The sequence below is a fragment of the Eptesicus fuscus genome, chromosome 23 (assembly GCF_027574615.1).
Source record: "Eptesicus fuscus isolate TK198812 chromosome 23, DD_ASM_mEF_20220401, whole genome shotgun sequence".
NCBI lineage: Eukaryota > Metazoa > Chordata > Mammalia > Chiroptera > Vespertilionidae > Eptesicus > Eptesicus fuscus.
In genome coordinates this window covers 11,999,729-12,016,522 of record NC_072495.1, presented here as the reverse complement: position 1 = coordinate 12,016,522, position 16,794 = coordinate 11,999,729, and the positions used below count along the sequence as shown (strand labels likewise).

At 55.3% G+C, this 16,794-nt stretch overlaps 1 protein-coding gene across 1 annotated transcript; it reads left to right on the top strand.

Annotated features, from left to right (window-relative positions):
• The first annotated feature begins 210 nt into the window (after window positions 1-210).
• Window positions 211-16,635, top strand: SLC2A11 (solute carrier family 2 member 11). Its single transcript, XM_008142653.3, has 12 exons — window positions 211-378; window positions 4,034-4,132; window positions 7,268-7,428; window positions 8,293-8,417; window positions 10,655-10,784; window positions 11,749-11,897; window positions 13,859-14,046; window positions 14,169-14,279; window positions 15,049-15,150; window positions 15,221-15,296; window positions 15,505-15,632; window positions 15,853-16,635. The coding sequence occupies exons 1-12, from the start codon at window positions 211-213 to the stop codon at window positions 16,051-16,053; spliced, it is 1,638 nt and encodes a 545-aa protein (XP_008140875.3). The 3' UTR covers window positions 16,054-16,635.
• The last annotated feature ends 159 nt before the right edge of the window (window positions 16,636-16,794 follow it).

The following is a 16,794-nucleotide window of genomic DNA, read 5'->3' as shown; positions in this document are numbered from 1 at the left end:
GGACTTGGGGACGCCCGATCCGGATAAAAGGGAGCCGGGCCGAGGGGCTGGGAGGGAGACGGGGGGGTGGAGGTTCGGGAGGGAGTGAGGCAGGGACCTCCCCGGAGGCCGCGGCGGGGGAGGGGGAGGGGGGCGAGGAGCCAGGGCCGGATTTCGGGCGAGTCTGCAGCGGCGGTGATCTGAGCCCTCGGCTGCGACCAGCGGGGACGAATGCAGGGGCTCGGCCGGGGTACCTCGGACCAGAACCCCTTCCGGTCTGCAGAGGGGGGGCCCCAGGCTCGGCTGAGTAAGGAGGAGCGAGTGGCCTTTCCACCTCAGCGCTGCGCCAAGGGAGGGATGGAAGACGAACAGGAGCCGCCCTTACAGCCTCGGACGCAGGTGACCTGCTGGCGGGACACCCCCTCCCCTTGATGCTCTGCGCCCCCTGCGCGTGCACCTCGGCCGCGCGCTCCTGCAGCCTTCCACTCCCCCGACCCTCTCGACACGCACTGCGCTTGCGCGTCCGCCTCGGCTTCGCTGATGATTTGCACTTCTCGAGGCCCCACTGCGCATGCGCCTCCGCCTGGCTCCGCGGCGCTCCCGGCTTCCCACGGGAATGGTTCGCACAGCCCTCCCTCTGCGCGCGCGCGCTCCCCCCCGCGCCGCGACCGCGCTTGCTTCCCTCGCGGGGCAAAGCCCAGCCCGCAGGCCTCTCTTCTCCTGAATGCGGGAGGAATGTGTACGTGCCCGATGCCCTCCTGCGATCTGGAAAGGTCGGCATTCCAAACCCCGCCTGGGCCTGGCGTGTCAGATGAGGAATTGCAGCTCGGCGTGAACTGCACAGGCGTAGCCACTCTGGAAGGCTTGACGGAGACGTCAGACGTACAAAAACTGTCTCGTGCTTGCTTGTACAGTGGAGTTAGGTGTGTGGGCTCAGAAGAGCATGCAGGTGTTCGTGCGCAGGTATGGCCTGGGGGCTAGTGCAGGGTTGCATGTGGTCGCACATCTGCAGGACCTGCGGAGCCCAGCCGCCCAGGCTAGCATCCCTCGTGATGCCTGCGCTATCTTGTGTCCTCACGCAGGCCAGACACGCCCCGATTTGACTGTTTCCCATCCGCACCTCTCTCCCTAACCTTCATCTCCTCCATCTCCGATAAAACTCTGTCTTGCCCTGCTCCACAGAGAGAATGGGGGGCAGCCCACACCGCTCATCTCTGGGTTTTCCCCAACCTGCACTGATTTCCATGAGCTCTCTGCATGGGGCTTCCCCTCATCTCCTTTCAGTCTATGCAGATGTCACCTTCTCAGGGCATATCCTGGACCACCCTCTCCAAACACCCCTCTCACCTTCTCTGCTTCCTGTCTCAGTCGCCCCAGCCGGCATACTATACACTTTGCTTGTTCATTCTGTTGCTGCCTGTCTCCCACACTGGAAGAAAAGCTCCATGAGGTCACAGATTTTGTCTCTTTTGTTCACTGCTATATCCCCAGCACCCAGAGCAGTAGGTTTATGGTCCATAATAGGGAGGCAAGAAATACTTGTTCACTGAATTAATCATCACCATCATAGTTAGTGTCTGATTGCTTTTCATGACCAGCCATGGCTCTAGGCCACGCATGTCAAACTCAAAGGCTAACACGGGCCAAATAAACAAGGTTTAAGTTTATGTGGGCTTGCCCTAGCTGGTTTGGCTCAGTGGATAGAACGTCGGCCTTTGGACTGAAGGGTCCCAGGTTCGACTCCAGCCAAGGGCACATGCCTGGGTTGCGGGCTCGGTCTCCAGTGGGGGGCGTGCAGGGGCAGCCAATCAATGATACCCTCTCATCATTGATGTTTCTATCCTTTCTCTCTCCCTTCCTCTCTGAAATCAATAAAAATATATATTAAAAAAAAGTTTATGTGGGCTGCAAAAAAACAAAAGCTTCCATTTTCATAGGAACGTAGGTTTATTTCGATAGAGACATGCTGAATACAAAGGGCTGAGATAAATGAGTCATTGTTAACATAAAATAATAGAACATTTAAATAAAAATTAACATTTTTTTCGAACATTAACTTACCAGACATCGAATAACTGCCCAAATTAATAAGCGTGACGCAAATAAACCTATTTTTCTTGTTCTCTGAAAGCGAAATATTTCCTGTTGCGCACACCAAACAAGTCAGTACAAGACTAATGACGTGGCCATTGGCTGTTAAAATATTCGCTGCTAGTGTCAGTGGAGAGAAATGGTGCACCTGCACGTAAGGTGCGTAAGGGAAATGAATGCAACACAAATCAGTCATTAGTGAATGTTGTAGCTCGTTATTAATAATTATGTATAACAGGATGTTGTAAAAATTAAGTTACGACATTTTTATTAAAATGCTTCCTATATACCGTTATGTTGGCTGGGCCACAAAAATATTCGTTGTGGGCCACATGCGGCCCGCGGGCTGCGAGTTTGACATGCTTGTTCTAGGCCAGGGGTCCTCACACTTTTTAAACAGGGGGCCAGCTCACTGTCCCTCAGACCGTTGGAGGGCCGGACTATAGTTTAAAAAAAAAACTATGAAACAAATTCCTATGCACACTGCACATATCTTATTTTGAAGTAAAAAAACAAAACGGCAAAAACACCCGCATGTGGCCTGCGGGCCGTGGTTTGAGGACGCCTGCTCTAGGCTGTCTCCACCAACCATCTCCGTGGACTAAACCATTTCCTGCTCCTTGGAGACCTGCCAGCATCTCCTGCCACCTGGGCTCACTTGTCTTCCTCAGGCATTGTGTCTCTTGCAGCCCGTCTGGGGCTGTGATGTGACTACAGGGAGACGAACCCGCTGGGTCCTCACCTGGCTTCCTCCTGTAGCTTCCAGCTTGGGAGGAAGTTCCGTAGGCCTTATAGGACCTGTGGGCAGGCAGGGTGCCTGTCATGGATCTGTGTGCAGACCTGAGGCAAGATCTCTGGCAGAATCCTGCCCTCTGGAGCCACTCCTCCCCTCCCCCACCTCACCTCCCACCACTCCCCACACCGTATCTCGCCAAATGGTGAATGCATGCTTGTCTCTTCCCTGGCTGTATCTGTCCCCGGCACAGTGCCTGGATGGGGCAGGCACTTAGAAATGGACTGATGAATGAATAAGTAGTCCTCGGGAAATTCTTCAGAAACTCTTTTAGCCAAATATCCTTCTGCCATGAACTCTACTTATTTTTTTTAAAATATATTTTCATTGATTTTTTTACAGAGAGGAAGGGAGAGGGAGAGAGAGTTAGAAACATCGATGAGAGAGAAACATCGATCAGCTGCCTCCTGCATATCCCCTACTGGGGATGTGCCCGCAACCAAGGTACATGCCCTTGACCGGAATCGAACCTGGGACCTTTCAGTCCGCAGGCCGACGCTCTATCCACTGAGCCAAACCAGTTAGGGCAAACTCTACTTGTTTAAAAAATAAAATAAATTTGATTCGTAGCACTTTATTTTATATTTTATTGATTTTTTACAGAGAGAAGAGAGAGGGATAGACAGTTAGAAACATCGATGAGAGAGAAACATCGATCAGCTGCCTCCTGCACACCCCCTAATGGGGATGTGCCCGCAGCCAAGGTACATGCCCTTGACCGGAATCGAACCTGAGACCCTTGAGTCCGCAGGCCGACGCTCTATCCACTGAGCCAAACCGGTTTCGGCTGATTCGTAGCACTTTAAATTTGCAGACGAATTTGCCAAAACAAGAAAGGCAGTATGAACTACTGGGAAAAGATCAATGACTTGATTTTTATACAGCCAGCTACTTTGTGAGTGCCTAGGAAGGCAGCTGAGGGAAGCAGCTCCCGGTTATACCTTGGAGGAGTCGAGAGCTTTCAGCATACACTGAGTTTTCAGAGCAGAAGACTGGGTGGGGTTCTGCTCTCTGCCAGCCACGTGGCCTAGGTAACTCCTCTCCTCTGTCCTCGGTTTCCTCCCATTGTCTGGTTCACACGCATTGCAGTGTTCTAATTGGTAGGTTCTGGTCCTGGGAGGGCGGTGGAGGCTGTTGCGACTCACTCCGTGTCCTCCCTTCTCTCCTTAGGCTCAGGGCAGGGTCCTGCTCCAGACCATCTGTGCAGCTGGCATTGGTGGGACTTTTCAATTTGGCTATAACCTCTCCATCATCAATGCCCCAACCGTGGTACGTACCTCCTGTGCCTGCGATCACCCCCTGAGTGGGTGCTGGGTGAGGGCTGACAGGTGTCCCCAGCGGTGTTCAGGCCAGCATCCACTTGGTGGCACTTTCTCCCACACATCCGCCCCCACTGGGATGTCCCACAGGTACTTCAGGTTCAAATCCAGCTCTGCACCCTCCCCCCTCACCGGCACTCCTCCTGAATCCCTGACGACTCCACCGTCCGTCCAGGGACCGGCGGTCAGCCTTTACTCTGACCCAACTCCTTCTTAACTACCTCTAGCATCCAGCCATTTCTCCCCATGTCTCTGCCAGGACCCCGGCTCAGACCCCCTCTCTCCTGTCTGGATTGCTGGCCCAGGCTCCTCACTGGCCTCCCTACCTTCAGCTTCTCCCCTTCTAGATCCCCTCAAGTCTGATCAAGCCCAGAACATTCTGTGTCTTCCTAGTGCCTATAGGAATAAGGACAGACACATCCCAGAAATCCAAGACCTCCTGGGATCAGAGCCTGTTCATGGCTCCCCGCTTCATTGCCCAGCCCCACTACCAAGCAGGTTATGCAGCCTCCTGAATGCACACAGCCCTTCCTCAGACCCTCCTTTTGCTGAGAAGCCCTCTCTCTCCCCCCTCACCCCTCGCAGAAGCCCCTCAGGAACCACCCAAATGCCATCACCTTCCTGACGCCTTCCCTCACCAACCCCACGCTGGACGTCACCCCTCCCTCCTCCGCCCTCGGTGTGGCTGTCAGCACGCGGGCTGTGTGTTGGTTGTCTGGGGCCCATCTCTTCCTCCTGCTGGCTGGCTCTCAGTGTTGGACCATCTGTGAGTCCCCAGCAGCTGCTGCTGGCCTGGCCCCTGTCGGTGTTCATTTGGGGCCTGTGGAAGGATGAGTCGGTGAGCCCCAGGGATAGAAGCCGCCTCTGACTTGCTTAAGTCAGAAGGGCAAGTGTCCTGTCACTTCGCTGGGGAAGATGTGGGGCTACAAACCGTGTGTTGGAGCGGGGAGGAGAAGAGCTGCAGGAACCAGGCCCTAGGACGGAACTGGGGCTCTCCTGGCCCTGCCTGGCCTCATCCTCTACCCAGTGACAAGACAGCAGCTGTCACCAGACTCACTTTTTTAAAAAATATATATATATATATATATTTTTTTATTGATTTCAGAGAGGAAGGGAGAGGGAGAGAGAGAGAGAAACATCAATGATGAGAGAGAATCATTAATTGGCTGCCTCCTGCACTCCCCCTACTGGGGATCAAGCCCGCAACTTGGGCATGTGCCCTGATCAAGAATCAAACCCTGGCCAGGAATTGAACCCTGACCTCCTAGTTCATAGGTCGATGCCCAACCATTGAGCTACAATGGCCAGGCCAGACTCACTTTATATCAGCTGGGAATCCCCAAATAAAAGTCCTCCCTGGTAGCTCTCCACAGAGAGGCCTGGGAAGAGTGATTAACTGGCTTGGATCACATGCCCACCCCTAGACCAATCATGTGGTGAGGAGGGCAGACCACTTCCATTGGCTACATCTGGGTCAGGTGACCACCAATCCTATATAATAAAAGGGTAATATGCAAATAGACCAAACGGCAGAACAACTGAACAACCAATCAAAGCATAATATGCTAATGATATGCTAAGGCTGTTCAACTGCTCGCTATGACATTCACTGACCACCAGGGGCAGATGCTCTAATAGGTTAGCTTGCTGCTGGGGTCGGGCCGATCTCAGGACTGAGTGAGATGGACTGGACATGCCCTGGAACCTTTCCACAGTCCCTCCCTGACCCGATCGCCCACCGGTGGGGTCCCTCAGCCTGGCCTGCGCCCTCTCGAAATCCAGGACCCCTCGGGGGATGTCACAGAGCCGGTTTCAGCCCGTTTCTGCAGGCCACTCCCCTTGGGAGGGCGCCAGATGCGGGGCTCATGGCTGGTGAGCACTGCTGCAGCGCCAGCCTCTCCAGATCGGGACTGATTGGGTGCGAGCCCGCAGCAGGCACAGTGGGGCCGGGATGAGTGGGAGCGGCAGGTAGGAGCTGCAGGCGGTGTGGACTGCGGGTTTCAGCCCGATCCCTGCAGGCCACCCAGAGGGACCCCACCCACGCACGAATTTGTGCACCGGGCCTCCAGTAGGGGCTATAACTGACAATGGAAGAGAACGCCTCCAAAGGAAGAAGTGGTAGCAGAAGCCCAGGCTGGGAGTACATTCTGGGCAGAAACAATTCTAGCCGCCAGCCAGCCTCTAAAAGAAAGGAAGAACTGCTGGCTTCAGAAAGGGAGGTCTGAACCAGCTGCATTTGTTGATTTGCTCACTCAACAAGGATGCCCACCAGTGCAGACTTACTTGCGGGCACTCTCACGTCTTGTCTCCTGTGAGCCATCACTAGGGCCCCACCCCCACCCCATGGGACTTTCTTGGCCTCGGAATCTCGGAGCCTCCCCTCCCTCACTGAATGGTCACTCCTGAGGAGTTCCCGTCAAGGTTGACTCTTCTGGGCAGGTCCTTCCTCCAGGGGGACCTAGTGGGTACCAGGCCCAACACTAAATCCACTGCCCTCCTGGCTTCCTCCCTCACATCCGGGTGGGAGGCCTAAGACCCGCCAGACACCGACATTTCATCTCTACCCAAGGGAAGGGGGTGTCGGGGTCTTTCCCAAGCACCGGCTTTCCTAACCACGTGGCCTCTGTCCAGTTCCCTGAGTGGCAGCTGTGGGGGTGGGGCTCCGGGGTGTCTGAACTACCTGGCAGCAGCCCTGACCTGTGGCTCAGGCGGTGGGCAAGGCATTTCACCTCTTTGGGCCTAATTCCCAGTCTTACCCATGAACAGAGCCATGTGTTCTCACGGACGAGTACTTGCCGCAGTCGGGGCCCCAAGGAGACACGCAGCACACTCCAGAGAAGTCGAGTAGGTTTAGACACCACAAAGGACTGAGTGGGGCGCTGAGAGCACACAGGCCAGAGGGAGTGCAGTCCTAGCAATGCAGACTTAGTAGCACAGGAGGGGGGGGCATGTGGCGCAGACCCCCTTGAAAGCGACGGTGACCTTTGGCCTCCTGCTCTGTCTGTAGTTTCATTCTCCCTGTGGGGAGAAGGCCTAGCGCGTGTAGTCCCCGCCCTGGGAGGCTGACTGGCATCTCTGTCCACAGCACATTCAAGAATTCACCAATCAGACGTGGCAGGCGAGGACTGGCCAGCCACTGCCTGACCACCTGATCCTGATAATGTGGTCCCTCATCGTGTCTCTGTACCCCCTGGGGGGCCTCTTCGGAGCGCTGCTGGCAGGGCCCCTGGCCGTGATGCTGGGAAGGTAAGTGCTTCCTGTGTACCCCCAGTGACCTTTACGGAGGGTCACCCCGGTCTGCAGGCCGAGGAATGTGGGGGAAGGGAGGTACCTGGCAGGCCCAGCCTCCTACTCTGCCTGCAGTTTCACCGTGAGAGTCACAGTTCCAAGCGGATTTGGCAGAGGGAGGAGTCCGCTGTGTGAGAGGGAGGACTCCCGTTTCTAGTTCCACCTCTGCCAACAAATGCCATTTGTAAACAGTAGCCTCATTTCCCCCTTTGGGCCTCATTTCCCCCTTTGTAACCAATCTTTTCTTTCTTTTGTTTTAAATATATTTTTAATTGATTTCAGAGAGGAAGGAAGGGAGAGGGAGAGAGAGATAGGAACATCAACAGTGAGAGAGAAACATTGATCGGCTGCCTCCCGTACACCCCACACTGGGGATCGAGCCCACAACCCAGGCATGTGCTCTGACCAGGAATAGAACTGTGACCTCCTGGTTCATAGGTCGGCACTCAACCACTGAGACACGCCAGTAGGGCTACCGGTCCCTTCTTTTTACTAAGGAGTTTGAGGGGATGGGTGCTTAATCTGAGGGATAAAGCCATACATATAAATCTGTCACTTCAAGCTGTGGGACAGGCAGGAAGGAGAATGGTTTGAAGTGCGTTGGGGCATACCACGTGTGACCCAGGTACAATGGCTGGTGATCATTTCCCCCCAGTTGCTTAGAGCCCTTAGCACAGTTCACACACACACACACACACACACACACACACACACACACACACGGGTCTGATTAGGGCTGGCTGGGGTTGCAAAGGGGGGTCCCCAGGGATCGTCCCTCCGGACTGACCTGAGCCTCTCTTGCCGCTGCCCCACTCCCCCAAGGAAGAAGTCCCTCCTGGTGAACAACGTCTTCGTGGTGGCCGCGGCGATCCTGTTTGGCTTCAGCCACAGAGCAGGCTCCTTCGAGATGATCATGCTGGGACGGCTGCTCGTGGGAGTCAGCGCAGGTATGGGGGGGGCGGGGGGGGCATCTCACCTGCCTCCCCGGTCCTGCTCATTCATTTATTCTCTTCATTCATCAATTTATTCTCTTGATCCATTGATTGACTTTTCACTCATGCCTACCTTAATTTTGCAAAATGATAAAGTATGGTTTATCTTAAAAGGCTCATGTAACTAGACATGGAGAGTGGATACAGGAAAATCAAAAAAGTTGTATAGGGCCGAAACCGGTTTGGCTCGGTGGATAGAGCGTCGGCCTGCGGACTGGAAGGTCACAGGTTCGATTCCGGTCAAGGGCATGTACCTCGGTTGCGGGCACATCCCCAGTGGGGGGTGTGCAGGAGGCAGCTGGTCGATGTTTCTCTCTCATCGACGTTTCTGGCTCTCTGTCCCTCTCCCTTCCTCCCTGTAAAAATCAATAAAATATATTAAAAAAAAAAAAAAAAAAAAAAAAAGTTGTATAGGGATGTGAGGACAAACATTCCCAGACCTGCACTAACAGGGGTCCTGTGTTTGAGTAACGCGCTGAGTAGGCATGAGTTTCCTGGCGGCCAAGGTGAAAAAGGCATCTAAGATGAGTTCTCTGATCGTCCAGACAGAGGCAGAACAGTCTGTTAGGGGCTCCTCAGTTTGGGGGGGGGGGGGGCGGGGCCTGTCATGTGAGGGAGCAGAATTTTGAGCACATCCATCTGGGCTCTTAGGGGTTCCCATCAGCAAATCCCCTCTTGACCCCCTCCTGTGTAAACGGCCAGGTGTAAATGTCTATATTAGGGATCTAGTCCAGTAAAACAAAGTATGTAAAAATGTGGTGGCTTAAAGCAGCCAACGTTCATTGTCTGATGGTTCCTGTGGGTTGGGACTTGGGAGTGTCTTAGCCGGGCGGTTCCGGCTGGGCCCTCTGGAGGCTGGGGTCACGCTGTCAGGCCGGGCTGCAGTCACTGAGGGTTTGACGAGGCTGGAGGATGTGCTTCCAGGATGACTGTGGGCAGGGGTCTCACCCGCGGTGGCTGGTTTCCTCCAGCGTAAGTGATCAAAGAGAAAGATGAAAATGTGTGTGTATGCTCAAGGAGAGAGTCCCAATTTAAAAAAATATACAGTATATTTTATTGACTTCAGAGAGGAAGGGAGAGGGAGAGAGAGAGAGAAACATCAATGATGAGAGAGAATCATTGATTGGCTGCCTCCTGAACGCCCCCTACTGGGGACTGAGCCTGCAGCCCAGGCATGTGCCCTGACCGAGAATAGAACCATGACCTTCATAGGTCGATGGCCAACCACTGAGTCACCCCGGCTGGGCTGTTTTTTATGTCCTAATCTCAGAAGTCATACCCGGTTAGTTTTGCCACGGTCTGCTTGTGAGCAGTGAGTCACTAGGAACAGCCCACACTCCAGGGAAAAGGAACTCGCCAGACGTTGTCTGTGTGCCCCGAGGACGAGGACCCAGCACAAAGGCGAGGTCCCTACCTGTTTGGAGGGAGAGCAGGGCCCCTCGGAGGCTTTGGCCATCGACACATCACCTTCTTCCCAGCTCCCTGCACCCAGTGCTCAGAGGGACGCAGGCCCTTGATGAGACCCGGTTCCTGATCCCAGGCCAGGCAGGGAGGGACCGGCACTCCCAGCAGGTGGATGATGCTCAGATACTGGCCTCCTAGCGTTGGGCAGCGGTCGCCATCTGGGGTGGGCAGGGGGAGTGCTGTCCAGTTCCGTTTCCCCGCTGGTTGCCTGGGTTTCCGGTGTCTCTGCAGAAGTCAGGATGAGGTGAGCGCGACAGCAGTGGTGGTCAGTGACAGTGTCGCTGTGAGAGCCCCCCTTCTCCCTTGCCCCCTTCTTCCACCGCCTCCTTCTCCCACTGCCCCCCTTCTCCCACCGCCCCCTTCTCCCACTGCCCCCTTCTCCCACCGCCCGCTCAGCCCCCTGGGAGCCCTTTACATTCATCCCAGTGACGGGGTCTAGAGAGATTCGATGACCAGAGTGGGACTGTGGCGAGGGAACAGGATGGAGCTGGTCTGAGAAAGACTTCTTTCCATCTCAGAGGTCCTGGGGCGGGGGTGGGGGGAACCTGGGGTCCTGCTGGCCCTACAGCAGGTGGCGGAGGAGGGAGGGCGCTCTAAGCGTATGGGGTGAGGGAGCAGCTCTGTGCCAGGATCCAGTAGATGAGGTGCCAGGAGGTGGGGAGGCAGGCCCGGGCATTGCGGGGAGGGGGTCCAGCCTGCGGTCTGACTGTCCGCGTGCACACGGCCAGGTGTGAGCATGAGCATCCAGCCCATGTACCTGGGGGAGAGTGCCCCCAAGGAGTTCCGAGGAGCCGTGGCCATGACCTCAGCCATCTTCACTGCCCTGGGGATCGTGATGGGACAAGTGGTGGGACTCAGGTAAGCGCCCCCCATGGGCCAGGAAAAGCCCTTCTTTGCCTAGACTCCTCCCCACCTATGACGTTGATTAGGCTGACATACTCGCTCACATCTGGTTGGATCACATGCCTACCCCTAGACCAGTCACGTGGTGAGGCTACATCTGGGTCAGGTGGTGACCAATCCTATATAATAACCCTATATAATAAAAGGGTAATATGCAAATAGACCTAACGGCAGAACAACCAAATAACCAGTCAAAGTGTAATATGCTAATGATATGCTAAGGCAGGGGTCGGCAAACTCATTAGTCAACAGAGCCAAATATCAACAGTACAACGGTTGAAATTTCTTTTGAGAGCGAAAACCGACTTCTGCGCATGGGCCACGAAGTTTCAATCGCACTGTAGGTGCGTGTCCGCACGTGGTATTTTGTGGAAGAGCCACACTCAAGGGGCCAAAGAGCCGCATGTGGCTCGCAAGCCGCAGTTTGCCGACCACTGTGCTAAGGCATATCATTGCTTCTTTGTATTGCAAAGTGAATACAAAGGCAGTGAAACCTGTCCACTTCCATACACAAAATGGCCTCAGTGAGCCACACTTCAGTGTGAATCACACTTCTCATCCTCTCCAGATCAGGAAGCGGAAAGCAGGTCTTGACAGACAGGAGGGGGGAGGTTTGGGCTTTTGAAGGGGAGCATGTCTTGGTCATTCCAGAAAAGAGAGGAGAAGGCAAAAGCCTGGCGTCCTGGGAAAGGAGTTGTTAGGGAGAAGGTGGGGCCACGGCCCTGCCCGGGCTGGGGTCCCTACCTGGTGGGAGGGGGCTTGGTGTCCAGGCCCCGAGCTGGTTAGGAAGAAGCACAGAGCCATGCAGACCCCTCTGCCCTCAAAGGGCAGGCAGGCAAGTTGGGGGGTGGGGAGCAGGTGGATAGGGGGCGGGGCTCTGGCCAGGAGGTGTCTGGTGGCCTCTCCTCTGCCTCTCCAGGGAGCTCCTGGGTGGCCGGCAGGCCTGGCCCCTGCTGCTGGCCAGCTGCCTGGTGCCTGGGGTGCTGCAGCTGGCCTCCCTGCCCCTGCTCCCCGAGAGCCCGCGCTACCTCCTCATTGACCGCGGCGACACTGAGGCCTGCCTGGCGGGTGAGTCCCTGACCTCGGGTCCCTAGACCACTCTCGACCACTGGGCGCGTCTGCCCAGAGCATGTGGGTCCCCTTTTCTCGGGGAAAGGTTGTCCCTCTCTGTGCCATCTGCCAGTCCCTCCGAACCCCAGGGCGGTGCAGGGAAAGCTCCCCCACACACGCAGGATGAAATGCCAGGTAGGACTTCACTGGCCCAAGGCCAGCGGGTGCTGACGGCCTTACTCATTCGCTGTGTCCAAGGTCATGATGCCCCAGGAAGGGTCCCCACATCTTTGGCTTAAAACACAACCACTTACCCCAACCAGGTGGCTCAGTTGGTTGAAGCGTCGTCCCGTACACCAAAACGGTTGCAGGTTCGATTCGATTCTGGTCAGGGAGGCAACAGATCAATGCTTCTCTTTCTCTCTCTCTCTCCCCCCTCCCCTCCCTCTCTTCCCCTTCCTCTCTCTCTAAAAATTAATAGACATATCCTCGGGTAAGGATTAAAAACAACAATCATTTACTTTACTTTCTGCTCATTGACTCACTGGGTGGCTGCCCTGGGCTGGTGTCAGAGGCAGCTGAGGATTGGCCAGTCCAGGCTGGTCTGGGCTGGGGCAGTTCAGCTCTGCTGCACATGCCTCTCTCTGTGTGTCTCTGTCTCTCTTTCTCTCTTTAAAAACGTGTTTATAGGGGACTCTTCCCCCTCCCTACATGGGAGTCAGTTCTGTGGGACTCTCCCCCGCCACCACCACCATGTGGGAGTCTGTACTTGTTCTTCAATAAATCTTCATCTTTGCTATTAAAAAAAAAAAAAGTGTTTATAGCCCTCGCTGGTTTGGCTCAGTGGATAGAGTGTCAACCTGTGGACTGAAGGGTCCCGGGTTCGATTCCGGTCAAGGGCACATGTCCCGGTGGCCAGCTTGATCCCAGTAGGGGGCGTGCAGGAGGCAGCCGATCGATAATTCTCTCTCATCATTGATGTTTCTATCTCTCTTCCCCTCTGCCCTCCTCTCTGAAATCAATAAAAATATACTTAAAAAAAAAAGAAAAATAAAGAGGTTTGTTTTTGTTTGTTTTTATTAAACTAACCTAGCAAGTTTGGAATAAGTTAAATTTAATTACAAATTGTTCCCTCTGAAGGTCTTTTTGTGCTCATGTCTTTTTTTTTTTCAATCCTCACCCGAGGATGTTTTTCCATTGATTTTTAGAAGGAGTGGAAGAGAGAGGGAAAGACAGAGAGAAATATCGATGTGAGAGAAACACATGTATCGGTTGCCTCCTGCATGAGCCCCGACCAGGGCCCGGGCGGGGGAGGAGCCTGCAACCCAGGTACGTGCTTGCATTTGTCCGGCCTCCTCACCATTCTCTGTCTGGTCCTGGAACCAATCCCGTAAGTCACAGGTCTTAGTTACGGCGGCACCCGCTCCTTGTACCAGTTTATTGATCGGCTCTCCATTTCTGCCTAACAATCGCTGCACCTCAGTGGCCAACCGCAGAAGCCGCTGCGTAGCTCGAGCCTCTGTGCGTTCTCTGGGGTTGGCCGATGTGGGGCTGGCTCTGGCTGGTGGCTCTGCCCCTTTCCGTCACTCATGCAGGTCTGCTGGGCATCGGCCGACCTGTGCGGTACCAGCTGGGCCATCTCGGCTCCTTCTGGGACCCTTGGGCCAGCCGAGCGCGTTTTTAGGATGATGGCGAAGTAGAAATGAGCCGGGTCCCTGAAGGCGTGGGCTGGGACAGGGCCCTGCCCTCCCTGCGGACTCATCCAGTCGCTGCGTTTTGTGGGATGGATCCACCGAGTCCCCAGGTCCTACAGTCCTTTCTGGTCCATGAGGCTGTGACCTGACAGGGCCAGGAAGGTCATCCCATCTGACTTCCCGGGGCCCCGAGAGAGAGCGGGGAGTTGGGGAGAGGAAGCTCATTGTGGGGGACCAAAGAGAGGCCAGGGGAAAGAGAGCTCAGCACCCCCTCTTCTGTCCCAGCGCTGCAGCGGCTGCGTGGCACTGCGGACCTGGCGTCCGAGCTGGCGGAGCTGGAGGAGGAGCGGGCGGCCTGCCACGGCCTGCGAGCGTGGCGCCCCTGGGAGCTGTTCCAGGACCGCACCCTGCGGAGGCAGGTGGTGAGCCTCGTAGTCCTGGGCAGCGCCATGGAGCTCTGCGGGAACGACTCGGTGAGATCCCCCGCCCCTGCCGCCCCTGCCTCCCCCCGGACTGTGTGCTGCAGGACCCTGGGAGCCACGGGCGGCTGCAGGGAGCCAGTGCCCCAGAGCCGGCCCTGTGCCCGCCTCCCCAGATGTACGCCTATGCGTCCTCCGTGTTCGGGGAGGCGGGAGTCCCCCAGGAGAAGGTCCAGTATGCCATCATCGGGACCGGCTGCTGCGAGCTGCTCACAGCATGTATCAGCGTGAGTCTGGCTCTGGGCGGGCCTCCCCCAGCCCTGTGGAAGAGGGGGGGTCAGGGGTGCTGACACCCTGAGGGCTTCAGTCCTCTTCTTTCAGCCATTTCCCACTCCAGGCCACTCTGTAAAAATACGGGGAGTTAGCCAGCATGTATGGAGCACCTACTATTTGCTGGGCACTCAAACCGCTATTTTGAGATGAGGGAACTCAGTGAAGTCGGGTGGCTATGGGAAATGAATTTCTTGTTGTTGTTTTTTTAAAATATATTTTATTAATTTTATACAGAGAGGAAGGGAGAGGGATAGAGAGTTTGAAACATCGATGAGAGAGAAACATTGATCAGCTGCCTCCTGCACACCCCCCACTGGGGATGTGCCCGCAACCAAGGTACATGCCCTTTTTTTTAAAAAAAAATATATTTTATTGATTTTTTACAGAGAGGAAGGGAGAGGGATAGAAAGCTAGAAACATCGATGAGAGAGAAACATCGACCAGCTGCCTCCTGCACACCCCCTACCGGGGATGTGCCCGCAACCAAGGTACATGCCCTTGACCGGAATCGAACCTGGGACCTTTCAGTCCGCAGGCCGACGCTCTATCCACTGAGCCAAACCGGTTTCGGCCAGAAATGAATTTCTTAATCAACTGAAGCAATAAACTGCCTCCTGCCCCACCATCCGCTTCCTCGTGAGGCCTCTCGCCACTGCTCCCCCCCAAACCCAGGGAACCACGGCCCGGGGTCCCAGGCAGTTACCGAGGCCCTTTCCTTTGCAGTGCATGGTCATTGAGAGGGTAGGCCGGCGCGTGTTGCTCATCGGGGGTTACTGCCTGATGACCTGCTGGGGGAGCATCTTCACCGTGGCCCTGTGCCTGCAGGTAGCTGGCGGGGTGAGGAGGGTGGCTGGGTGCCGGCCGATCCCCACCTCACCCCAGCCCCCTGCTGCAGAGCTCCTTCCCCTGGATGCCCTACCTGGCCATGTCCTGCATCTTTGCCTTCATCCTCAGCTTTGGCATCGGCCCCGGTGAGTGGGCTCAAGGGGCTCTGGGCTTTGGGACTTGCTGAAGGAGCGTGGGCACCTGGGTGAAGGAGGGGTGGGTGTGAATGCAGTATCACCCGCATGCCCCACCCCCACCTGTACCGAAGCTCCTGGGAGAACACCAAGGGGTCCCCACTGCCACATCTGGGGACTTTCCCTGGCTGGCAGCGCCCTGTCCCCCCCCTCCTTGCAGCTGGAGTGACAGGGATCCTGGCCACGGAGCTGTTTGACCAGATGGCCCGGCCTGCTGCCTACATGGTCTGCGGGGCGCTCATGTGGACCATGCTCTTCCTGGTTGGGCTGGGGTTCCCCTTCATCATGGTAGGCCTGCCCCTCCCCCCAGGGGGAGCTGCCTTAGGTTTTGTCCCCGTCCGCATGAGAACCCCAGTGGGAGGCCTCCACCCGAGGAGACGGAGCCTGAAGGGGATGGGGCTGAGCTAAGCAAAGGAAGACAAGTCCCTCTTTCAGAGCTGGCACGGGGCCTTGCATCTTGGGGCCGAACGGAGCCACACTGGGTCTCAGGGTCTCTTTTAACCTCTAGGAGGCACTGTCCTACTTCCTCTATGTGCCTTTCCTCGTTGTCTGTGTCTGTGGGGCCACCTACACGGGCTTCTTCCTTCCTGAGACCAAAGGCAAGACCTTCCTGGAGATCTCCGAAGAACTGCACAGACTCAACTTCCCCAGGCGGAGCCAGGGCCCCACCTGGAGGGGCCCTAAGGTCACCCAGTCCACAGAGCTGTAGCCCCACCGTGGTGGCTGGGGCCCCGATCTAGCTTCCGCTCGGCCCTTTGCTTCCTCTCCATTTACTAGCTCCTGTATTTGTTCATTTAATGAGTGCTTATTAAATGAGCACCTACTGTGCGCAGGAACGGTGCCAGGTGCCTAGCGATAGTGGTGAGCCAGAGAGATGGGGTCCTGGGCCTCTTGGTGTTCCCTGTTAATAAACAGGAAACCAACAAAAGCATAACTACAAACTCAGGGAAATGCAGTGGAAGAAAAACACAGGTTGTGAAAGGTGTGTATAGCCCGGGGGTGGAGGTGCAGGTGGGGCTGACCTAGTTTGAGGGGCATGTATGGTCAGAAAAGGATTTTCTGAAGAATTGATTTTTTTTTTTTTAAATGAACTTTATTGGCTCTGGCTGGGAAGCTCAGTTGGTTCAAGTGTCGTCCTGATACGCCAAAGTTGTGGGTTCGATCCCCTGTCAGAGCACATACAAGAATCAGCCAATGAATGCATAAATAAGTGGAACAACAAATTGATGTTTCTCTCTCTCTGAAACTCAATAAAGAAATAAAATTAAAATCAACTTTATTGAGGTATAATTTGCGTATAATAAAATGTCTCCACATTAAGTATACATTTGATGAGTTTTGACAGACTTATCCATCCATGAAACCACCAAACCCCAGCAATCAAGGTAGAACATTCACATCCCCCCAAAATCTCCCTTTGCAAGCAATAACCCACCCCTTCCCAGCCCCA

Bases quoted from the DNA above. Each gene is read 5' to 3' on its own strand.
- SLC2A11 (XM_008142653.3), top strand. From the start codon at position 211: ATGCAGGGGCTCGGCCGGGGTACCTCGGACCAGAACCCCTTCCGGTCT. The intron at 379-4,033 runs GTGACCTGCTGG...TTCTCTCCTTAG, and splicing joins CCTTACAGCCTCGGACGCAG to GCTCAGGGCAGGGTCCTGCT. The intron at 15,297-15,504 runs GTGAGTGGGCTC...CCCTCCTTGCAG, and splicing joins CAGCTTTGGCATCGGCCCCG to CTGGAGTGACAGGGATCCTG.